General features: G+C 33.7%; 1 protein-coding gene across 1 annotated transcript; it reads left to right on the forward strand.

The window, feature by feature from the left end:
* The first annotated feature begins 492 nt into the window (after nt 1-492).
* On the forward strand, nt 493-1,432 carry LOC110335858 (olfactory receptor 2B11-like). The gene has a single exon (XM_021218244.1). It carries the CDS (start codon nt 494-496, stop codon nt 1,430-1,432), a length of 939 nt encoding a protein of 312 aa, XP_021073903.1. The 5' UTR covers nt 493.
* Nucleotides 1,433-11,942: the final 10,510 nt, after the last annotated feature.

Genomic DNA, 11,942 nt, shown 5'->3' on the forward strand with positions numbered 1-11,942 from the left:
TTTTTATATTTCACTTATGAAGAATAACTAGTTATTCTGGACAGAATAATGCAATATGGCAGAAATTTTTGTTAAGGAATTGAAGTAAAGCATGCCATATTATTTGCATTTAGGGTTTTTATTAAAGGTAGAATTTGACTTTTAATTTTTCTTGTCATTTTATTTATGCCTATGTGTACTTGTGGGGGTGTGTCCACACAAAGACAGAAATGGGCATTTTATTCTCTGGAGCTAGAGATGTAGGTAATTGTGCTGTACTCATCATGGTGCTGGAAATACATGCTTGGTTTCCAAGAAAAACAAGTACTCCTAAGCACTACATAATCTCTCCAGATCCCAACAACAATAACAACCAACTGCTGTTATTATATGGATTTATCTTTGTATGTGACAGGCACTTCTCTTCATTTTCAACAATTTTAATTTATTTTATGTATCTATTGTTTTAAATTAACATGACACTTCTAAACTTTAGGTAAAAACTCAAAGGAGAATGGCTGTAACCAATGAAAGCCACCCAAAAGAATTCATCTTACTGGGCTTTGCTGATCATCCTTGGCTAGAACTCCCTCTCTTTGTTACTCTTCTGATAACATACCCCATGGCATTGATGGGGAACATTGCCATCATTCTGGTGTCCACCTTAGACCCTCGTCTCCACAGCCCCATGTACTTTTTCCTCACAAATCTCTCCTTTCTGGACATGTGCTACACCACAAGCATTGTGCCTCAGATGCTTTTTAACCTGGGGAGCTCCATAAAAACCATTAGTTATATTGGATGTGTTGTTCAACTTTATGTCTTCCACATAATGGGAGGCACAGAATGTCTACTTTTGGCTATTATGTCCTTTGATCGATATGCGGCTATCTGCAAACCTCTCCACTACACCCTCATCATGAATCAACGTGTGTGCATTTTGTCAGTATCTATAATGTGGCTGACTGGAGTGATTTTTGGTTTTTCGGAGGCTACACTTACATTACAATTGCCATTGTGTGGCACAAATAAATTGGATCATATATTGTGTGAAATCCCAGTTCTCATAAAAACTGCCTGTGGTGAAAAGGAATTTAATGAGTTAGCACTTTCTGTGGTATGCATTTTTATACTGATTGTTCCTCTGTGCTTAATTCTTGCTTCTTATGTTAATATTGGGTGTGCAGTACTTAGAATTAAATCTTCTGAAGGAAGAAGGAAAGCCTTTGGGACATGTTCTTCTCATCTCATTGTAGTTTCTTTATTTTATGGTCCAGGTATGAGCATGTACCTTCAGCCTTCTTCATCTATCACAAGGGATCAACCAAAATTCATGGCTCTCTTTTATGCAGTGATAACTCCTACATTGAATCCCTTCATCTATACCCTAAGAAACAAGGATGTAAAGGGTGCCTTAAAAAAGCTCCTGAAAAGCATTTTCAGTTCAAAGTGAAAATTTCTGGAATTAAATTAACTAATTTAGTAATTGTAGTAATACTTTATTTGTTTCTCTAATAATGGTCATATATTCCAGGTCCATAGAATATAGCCTTCTTTTCAGACTTTTCTCATTTCAAGTATTACAGCAGTGTGAGTTCTGTTCATGAGTTAGGATGAAATGTTTGATTTTTAAATAGTTTCTAATGATATATTAAAATATACAAACAGACAAAAATTATGTGTAAATGTCTAATTATTTTAAAAACAACGAACACAACTCAAATCAAAAAGAAATCAAGAAAGTGAAATTACTAATGAAAAACAGTCTGGAAACATTTCTGAGCCTAAACTGGGACATTTAGTCATGCCTTTAAAATTTAAAACAAATCAATAAGGAAAAAATAGTTTTCTAATGTGAAACAAGTGAATTACATAAATAAACAATGAGCATACTTTTGATGAAGCTTTAGAGGCAAGTGATATTCAAAGTATGTTCTACTACAAATAGAATTTCTACAGTTTAGTTGTGAAAAATTTATACCCCCAAACAAAAATATTATATAAAACTCTTTACAATTCATGAAAATAAATGTATTAATTTGATGTTGAAACATTGTTCTTTAATAAGCCATTTTTGGTGGAGCATTTGTCAACTCTTTGTTACCTAGATGTGACCAGGAAAGAGAGAAAAAGCAAGACAGAGGAGAAGAGAGGGAATTAAACGAAGGAACTGTAATCTTCAATGATCATCTCCCAGGCCCCACCCACCAAAAGTTCTACTTCCCAAAAGACTAACATCAACTGTGTCCCAAATATCCAATCACATGGGTCATAGGATTATATCAAGCCATTACATAAGGGAGTATTCATTAGAATGAAGTCAGTTTTCTCAGCATAAATTTACATTATAGTAAAGAATAGAAGAGAACAGAACAAATTGTTCAAAGTCCTGAATGGAAAACAGCTACAAGCTAAAAATATTATGTACAGGAAATCTATCCTTCAGAATTGAAATGGCAATAAAACGTTGTTCAGACAAAAAACAAAACCAAAAAAAAAATACAAAAACAAAAAACAGGGAAATCACACCATCAAAAACCTATAGTCGTCAATAAGTACTGCCCAAGAAACAAAAGGATAATAGCCACTATTACAAAAGCCACACACAGAAGTATATAGAACTTAGTTGAGTAAATTGAAAAAAGAAAACATAATCAAACTGTTGGACTCCAAGAGTTACCCCAAAACCTAAATGAACACCAATCTCAGTCGTAGAAGAATGGGATATTGAATGCACAGCCTAATATTAATTGATCAGAGAGCCACAGTGCTCAGAATTAGAGTGCCGAGGCAAGATGATGAACATTTCTCACCCCATTGAGCTGGCGTGCATGTGCAGGAAGTAACCTAGTGGTCAACTCTGACCCAAGCTATTTTCACTAACTAGACAGAACATTTCTAGCTGGCCTGTATTCTGATTGGTCCTAAGATGAGCTTACAGTTGGGGAATTTCTTAAGATTGATAAATCTCAGAACATACAGAATATCACAGAGTATGAAGTCAGCACGACCCTATGATGAGGCAAGTTGTTTTCCTGTGTCAATGACTGGCAGGTACATTAAAAGAACAATATGAAATAGCTGGCAGATATAGAACAAAATCTGTATAGCTTTGCTGGGGGTAGGGTGGGAAAAGACCTCAACACAAACTTATCAGAATATAAAACTACTACCAAGCATAGTGACAAAGTTCTGACTTCTAACACTCAAAAATCTGGAGCAAAAAGGATAATGTTCAAGGCCAGCCTGGGAAAAGGCTGATTTTGAGCATGGCCCTGTCTCAAAATAAAATAAAATAAAATAATATAAAATAAAATAAAAAAACACCACAACTAAAACAAACATTCACATATATTTGGGAAGGTTTTGTTCTTATAAAATTCTGATGTTCAGGGCTGGTGAGGTGGTTCAGTCAACAAAGGAGCTTGTTTAGTGAATTTATGACCTAAGTAAATTCAGTACCCAGAAGCCACATAAAAATTAAAAAGAGAAATGATTCTTTAAACTTGTTCTATTTCTACATAAACTGTCATTACACCTATACACATTGTGCAACAGGACAATATACATATCAGACACACCAAGACAAGTACAATAATAATAACGATTTTTAAGGAACTGAAAGTCTGAATAAATGCCCTGTTCTCTCTAAAACTAGGCCTCGGTTAATCATAAAGTTTCTACTGTTAGGTCTTAAGTTCTGAGTCTAATTTAAGGTTTATTTCATTATGATTTTACCAAAAGTATGTGAGTATTATTTACATAATACAATGATAGTGTCCTGTACATATCATTAACTGATTTACTGAATAGTTTTATTCATTGATTTTGAAAGTAAAATTGTACTTCATCTTATAAATACATTATTAAGCAACTGGGTATTTGTACTAGTTAAGTTTTTGTCTGCTTGACACACACCAAGGTCACCCTAGGATGATCATCAATTGAGAAAATGCCCTCATCAGGTTGTCTTATAGGCATATTTTCTTGATTAATGATTGATGTAGTGCCGGGTTCCATGTGAAAGGAATAACAAATGGTTTAGAACTAATGGAATGTGACTCACCACTTAAGCAAACCATGTTGGGTGTGTCTCAGAGAGGCTGAGACCTGAGGAATTTATACTGTTATGAACTTTGGCTCTGCTTTTGCGTCACATCCCACTTACTCTAAGAGTGGTATGAAAACTCTAAGAGGGCTTCCAACCACTCACTGCACAGAATCAGCAGCACTCACAATTGTGCTTTATCTGTTTCAGACACTGATGCTTGGGCAAATAAATTATTCAGTCACCACACTTGGAATGAACTGAGAAATGTAGATCATTAGCAGTGACCACTAACATTAAAAAGAATTTGGAAAAATAGATTGTTAGTGAAATTAGGTTAAGATGATTTTGTCAGTAGCTCTGGTATAGAAAATTGTATGGAACAATTTGAAATCCAGAAAGACACATTATTAATAGTTGAACTAGGGATTTTTTGAGGTTAGCAAACAATAACAATGTCAGTTAAACTAGCTCTGGCTGGCATGAATGATGGACTGGTGATTTAGTTGATAATTAATTTCTTGTACCAATTTTTGTTCTCAGCTTCCTGATATTATTTAATTAAAAATGATTAGTAGATGTTCATATATAATGGAGTCTACTTTTGAGAGATTTACTCCATCCATCCTGTATGTATGTATGTATATACATGTGTGAAGTTGTTGGCACTTGCTTTCCTTTTTGTCCTCACTCCTTCAGGAAGTACAATTGGGATGTGTAAATCAAGCAATCCCTTTTGTTACCAAATTGCATTTGGTAATAGCATTTATCCCAATAACAGAACCCTAAGTAATACAATACAAAATTTTTATTTTAATACAATTTATTAAATAAATAGGATCTATAAAGTATTTTGTATAGATATTTTGAAGTACTATATTCGGGTTAAATACATTAGTGCTCTATAATTCATGATTTTGGGAATGTGTATTTTATATTAGAGAAAACTTGTAAGAAGAGATAAAGAAATTCACTATATATTTTTAAAGTGTCAATTTAGCACAAGTTAATGAATCATAGGCACGTAGGAAAACCAGAAGTAGATCATCCAAATATATGAAACAAATATGATTAGAGTTAATGAAAGATATACAACAAAAACTTATTTTTGGTAATTTCAAAGTTTTTATGGGCATTATCTTTAATAATAGAGGTAGAGAAACAGAATGCTTGCAGTAGAGAACTGAGGTTAGACCTCAGAATTCCATCAAAGCAGTAAAGATTCAAAGTGGATTAAAAACATAAACGTAAAGACTCAACTCTAAAATTTCTAGAAAAAAATATTGGGAGAATATTGTGTTACATATGTTCAGACAAAGATTGCTTGTATAAGAATCTAAAACCATAGGTAACACAAGGATAAAAAAAAATGGGTCAAACCTTATTCTTTCAGTTTGAAATTTCTACAAAACAAAACAAACAGTCAGTGAGGTAGTAGGATTAGAATCTACAATATGTAAATAATTGAATGGTTATAAATTTATTATTACTCGGGAAGAATAGTGTTAACATTAATTTATATGTAAGTTGATTATACTTGGTAATACTAATTAATGCATGTTTCACGTGAAACATCACTAAAACTATTAAGTTTAACGAACCACTATATCTGACATAGTAAATGACAAATGATGTCACATGTATAAACATTTATAACAACTTTATTAATATTACCACACAAAATGTAGTTATTTTGAGACATTTTCCTTTGTATAAATGATTTAAAAGTTTTTCACATTAACTTGATCACGTTTTATCTAGTTGTTTCAGACTTAGATAAAATAACCGATTTTATTTATTTTGATCTTTTCTTATATGTAGCTATGTAACAAAACATGTGTGTGTGTGTGTGTGTGTGAGCGAGAGAGAGAGAGAGAGAGAGAGAGAGAGAGAGAGAGAGAGTCTAATGAATAGAGTTTGAGCCATCCTAAGGTGATTTAGAAATTTCAAGATAAAGAAATGTCCATGTAGTAAAATAATAATTAAAATTACTAGAAGCGGGAGATATAAAGGTTGTGTAATGTAAGCATGAAAGTATCAAAATACCATGAGATAGTGTGCTAAAGTTATGGGAGTTTGGGATAAGATTACAGAACTTATGTGTATTTCAAGGTAAGTTACACAGACCATGTAGCACTCACCCTTATTAGGCTCTGACTGGTCAGATCAAATTAGACATGGAAAGTCAGTGTAAATGCCACAAATCAAACTGTAGTTTTGTAAGGCAGACAGATGCAAAACAGAGAAGACTTTCCTTAAAACAACAAAAATCTTATAAATTTAGGGTGGAAAATTTGTGAATGTCCTCCCACATTTCATTACAAGAAGAGAAATATGCTTAAGTAAGCAAATGATGTCTTATCACCCATTTTCTCAGTTCACCACCTAGGAGAACTTGCAGCTCTGTGTCTACCTAGTGTAAACTTTCTGTCTTGTAGAAGGAAGCCCATATACTTGACTGAATATGAAGTTTTTGTCTCTATAATTGAATATGTAGTTTTCTCTTTTGACATGGATGGTGAATATTGACAAAGAAGTCAATGATTAATATGTTAACAATTTGAAAACTTAAAATAATACAAATATAATATGCATTTGTTAATGTCTAGTGCATTGGAGTTCTAAGGGTAGAGCTGCATTACCCAGGTTACAGGGGTTACACAGCCAAGTCAGAGCAGAGTTCTTTCAAAGTTTTAACTTCTTTTAAAGGCAAAGCAGAATAAAGGTTTCCCACAGTTTTAGTTCTCACTGGCTGCTATTTCCATAGCAACAGCATATCTTGCTTGAAAGTGGTCCAAACCTCCTTGAAGACTGAGAAATTTGTCAGCAGTTCAACTCTTAGATATTTTGCCCCTTATAACTAAAAACAATGTTACTTTCTCATGAGAAAAACTCATGAAGACCACTTCCTTAGTCATGCAGCTTATTAGGTAGAATACTGGGATTGAGGAGGATGTATGTCTCCTCAGTATCTCAGAATTCTGAGAATCACAATGATCCTAGTTTGGCTCGTAGCTAGCAATCTGGAAGCAGTTACCTCATGCCATTTGTCTACAATTTCCTCCTTTTTAATTTTTAAATTTAGCTTCTAAAATATTTTGCCATAAAGTACATATTTGTAAAGTGTTTACAAAACCAACACTGGTAAATAGCCAATCCAACAATTTCAATTAAAATAAAACTATTAAGAAAATCAACACTAGCTTCTCCAGCTGCATTAGTCACACTCTGTAGTAAAGTTCTACGATCTATGCCAGACAATTTATCATCTAATATCCTAGCAATATCAGATGAAAATTGGTTTTTGAATGTATCCAGCAATTGATATTGTAATTGTTTAATATCCTTTCTAACAATAGAGTTTCCTTTCAAATATTATTGACTCTTTTTCCAATCTTGAACACTGGCATTGTATTGAAAATTATTAATGCAAAATGTATTAGAATTCCAATCACAATTTAACTACAGCCATTGCTGCATACTCAAACATACAGATCCCTTTAATGCCTGTACTCTGTCTGTAACCTTGCATTGGTACATGATGAATCTATAGTTCATGAGAATCTTTATGCCATTATTCTACAAAATGTTTAATTTGCAAAGAAGTAGAAAACAGCACCACCTACCAAGGCTGTAGTAGCCATAGCAATAAGACTTAAAATTACAGCAACAACAACCCCTAACAGACCCATTGCTCTTTTAAAGATTTTATAAAAGAATTCTGGTAATAACATGTAAGTAGGATTTTCCCCCAAAGCCTGTCCATATATAACTACATTGTTTCATATACATTACTGTATATGAAGTAAAATTAAACAATATGTTATTAATAATGCAAGAATACAATCTACAGTAAATACATGTAATTACTTGCTAAGAAAAATTAAATCCTCCAATAAGCATTAAGGCAAATGTACACAAATAGAAATATTATATTTCTTATATGTTGTAAAACTATAAGTAAAAGCAGATTGAACAGTCCTAGTAAATGAGCCATTAGACAAAATCACAGGTTTCAGTGCAGCTGCGATCTTCCAAAAATGTGCTATAAGACAGTTGGGTGTTCCTTCAGAGCGAATAAGCCATTAGTGCGATTCCACCATCACCCCAGATCATCAATCCAGCACCTGTCATTCATCCTGGAAGATCAAGAAAGATCAAGAGCCATATGATACAGAAATGGAAATTAAGAACAAGTACTTATAAACATTGCATAAGGTCTCCCAATTAATCCAGGATGCATTTTTCAGTTGTATAATTTTTCTAAATTTACTCATACAAGATTGCCATTTAAAAGGACATTATTTCAAACCAATATGTGTAAAATCAAGACATTCTTGATATAATTCACTGTCAAAAATTAAATGGCTTCAATTTTGATTAATAGAAGAAACAGCCAATCTTTACAACCATGTTCAACTATTTCTAATGTTAATTCTGGGGAAAAGCCAATATTTCTAATCCATGGTCAAACAAGGAGATAATAACAAGCACACAGGATTACTCTGCATCTGAGAAGTAAAATTACATAATGCTCCATCATCTTAAGAATTTTGTTGTAAATCTTGCCATGGAGGAGAAAAAATATTCTTGGAAACAGTAAAAGTTAAAATATTAGGTTCTCCCTATATAGTCGGTTCAAGAAATGGAGGATTAGGAATATAAACACAATAACTCCATCAGAAGTGGCTTGAGAAGAGACTGTGAGTAAAGAACTCATGGTCAAAAACAACTCTTCAGCAGTACAGGGACAATCTGTATTGCTGGATAATTATCTGAGCCTCTGAATATAAAGGCTTAACCTGGCTCCATGTAGGTAAAAGACCAGATGCATGTCATTGTGGACATTTTCTCAACTATAGCTGAGCCATAGCTTGAATAGGCAGCTCTTCATCAAGAGAGGCATCGTATTTGTGCCTCTCTGCTGCTTTCATATCAATCTCCCTTAGTTGTTCATGTATCTGTCTGGCCATGTATTATCTTGCATATTTGGATTCAAATATTGCTATGCAACAGGAAGCATAGGAAATGTTATTGCTTGCAATACGGGATTATTACTTTTAGTATTGATTTGTGCTCATTCAGCACAAAGATCATGAAACCACGTTTGCGACTGTAAATATTCAGTTTCTTTTAAGAGCGTTTAACAAATTATTTTCCAGTCCTCAGGAGCCCAATTATTATAATTCTTTGACAATCCATTGAGAATTTCTTTCACACAATGTGACTGAGTGCCAGGGACCAGTCCTTGAGGGGTCTTCTTTCTGGTCAGCTTTTCTTGAGGCAGTAGAGGAGAAAGAGCATAGGCAGAGGGTAAGACTTTTTTATATTACAAGATATTTAGGGCTGCTGGATGATAATTAATAATTTACTTATCTAAGTCTAATTTACTTTGCTACTGTAACTGGCCTGCCTTCTGTGTTCCTCTGAGGCCAGAAATTGCAGTCTCTGGTGCTTAGCATCTCATCCTAAAACAGCAAGGGATTAAATAGACTTTGTTCTATCTCAGCAGGAACTGCCCAGATCTAACTTTCAGCCTGCTAGTGAATGTCATCAGAAGAAAAAAAGACACTTTGAAAGTGATTTTAGCATTCTTTTCTAAGTTGTAAAAGTTTCCTATGAAAGCTAAGAAAAAGGGGGAAATGGAATGAAGAGAAAGGGGGATAAGGGGAAAAATCTTTCTCCCTCATCTCTTTGTTCACAGCACTTAAACATCTTTTTAAATTCATAATCACATGGTAAAAGAAAATCATCACAAGTTTACACATAAATTAAACCACAAATCAAATAAGAAGTTTGCAAAAGTGAATGTTTACATGCGTATCCATTAGGAGTCATTATCTGGCTAGACATTCATCACCTGTCACAGCTCCACAGGTTCATTGAAAGTTAAAATCATAACTAAGTGAAGTTTTTTATGGCTAAACTCAGTCAATGTTTTATCTTCTGTTCTAGCACCTATAATAAATAGTTCCTTCTTTTTTGACCTTTGGATAATGGTCTTACAACCTCTTGGAATGTGCTTTGAGTAGTAGAAAGTCTGGGTACTATCTAAAAGCAATTAACTGGGGATAAAATGGGAGCATGACAGAGTTCTCATTGCAGTTTTGACTATCCGAAATGATCTAATAACAATCACACTATAAAAGAGCTGAATAAATATTGATATAATTTTAGGAATTCTTATAGGATCATCACAAAGAATTGAAAAGTCATCTATTTGTCTACGTAGCATCATTATAATACAGTAAATCTTTGTAGATCTGCTCAAAAGGGTGAGTTAATACCTAGTAATCGTCATATATGTTTATTAATAACAGGCAAAGCATATTAATATCAGGAATCCTTCTTAAAATGATTTTTCTCCTGGGCCTTGTCTACCAGAAGTTCTTCATAGATTTTAATCTAAGAAGGTCATCTCAGGAAGATCTCCTGCTAGTTATTAGCTTGCCCTATGATATTCATAAATATATCTATAGCTATGATAATTACTATGTCTTTGAAAATATACGAATGTATATTAAAGCAGGGCAGTGCAGTCATTAAATTAAATTCCAAACATGAATTAATTAGCTCAAAATAAATAAAACTTTCCATTATTTCAAAGTCTAAGTAACAACACATAAAAACTATACAGGGTTAAATATGTGAGCCTGAAAAATATTATGTATTATTGTTTCATGTCAATGAGTTGTATTGTCGAATAATGATGATTTAAATGATATATTTTTGTCTAACAACATGGTAAAAAGCCCTTGCTGCCCAAGATTGACTGCCTGAGTTTGACCTCAAGAAAACGGGGTAGAAAGTGGGAACCAACTCCGAAAAGTTGTCTCTCTAACCACACAATCCAAATATATTTTGTAGCAGACACATGCTCACACTCACCCAATTCATTCATTCATATATATATATATATATATATATATATGAATATATATGTATATAATACATACATACATACAACATTTTATAAGTATTTATGTAAGTTTTATAAGGATTTATAAGTTTTTTGATTATTCTATAAACTTTTTAATTAATGTCAATTATTTTGGGGCTAATATCCACTTATTAGTGAGTATAAACCGTTCATATCCTTTTGGATCTGTGTTACCTCGTTCAGGATTATATTTTCTTTTTTTTTCTGTTCTTTTTCTTTTACTTTTTTGTCTTGATTTAATTGATTCCAGTGCTTGCTTTAAATAACTTATTTTTTTTTCATTTTTTAATTAGATATCTTTTTCATTTACAATTCAAATGTTATCCCCAAAAATCCCTTATACCCTCCCACCCACCCTGCTCTCCTTTCCAACCCCTCCCGCTTCCTGGCCTTGGTATTGCCCTGCATTGCGGCATAAAATATTTGCAAGACTAAGGGCCTCTCTTCCCAATGATCACTGATTAGGCCATCTTCTGCTACATATGCAGCTAGAGACACAAGCTCAGGGGGGTACTGGTTCATATTGCTGTTCCTCCTATAGGGTTACAGAACGCTTTAGCTCCTTGGGTACTTTCTTTAGCTCCTCCATTGGGGGCCATGTGTTCCATCCAATAGATAACTCTGAGCATCCACTTCTGAATTTGCCAGGCACTGGCATAGCCTTACAAGAGTCAGCTATATCAGGGTCCTGTTGGCAAAATCTTGCTGGCATATGCAGTTGTGTCTGCAGGAAGCAATTACTTTTCTTTAATTTCTCTTAACATTAATGGACTCAATTCCCCAATAAAAAGACATAGACTAATAGACTGGCTACAAAAGCAGGACCCAACATTTTGCTGCTTACAGGAAACCCACCTTAGGGACAAAGACAAAAACTACCTCAGAGTGAAAGGCTGGAAAGTAATTTTCCAAGAAAATGGTCCGAAGAAACAAGCTGGAGTAGTCATTCTAATATCAAATAAAATTGACTTCAAA

This window comes from Mus pahari, chromosome 18, assembly GCF_900095145.1.
Source record: "Mus pahari chromosome 18, PAHARI_EIJ_v1.1, whole genome shotgun sequence".
NCBI lineage: Eukaryota > Metazoa > Chordata > Mammalia > Rodentia > Muridae > Mus > Mus pahari.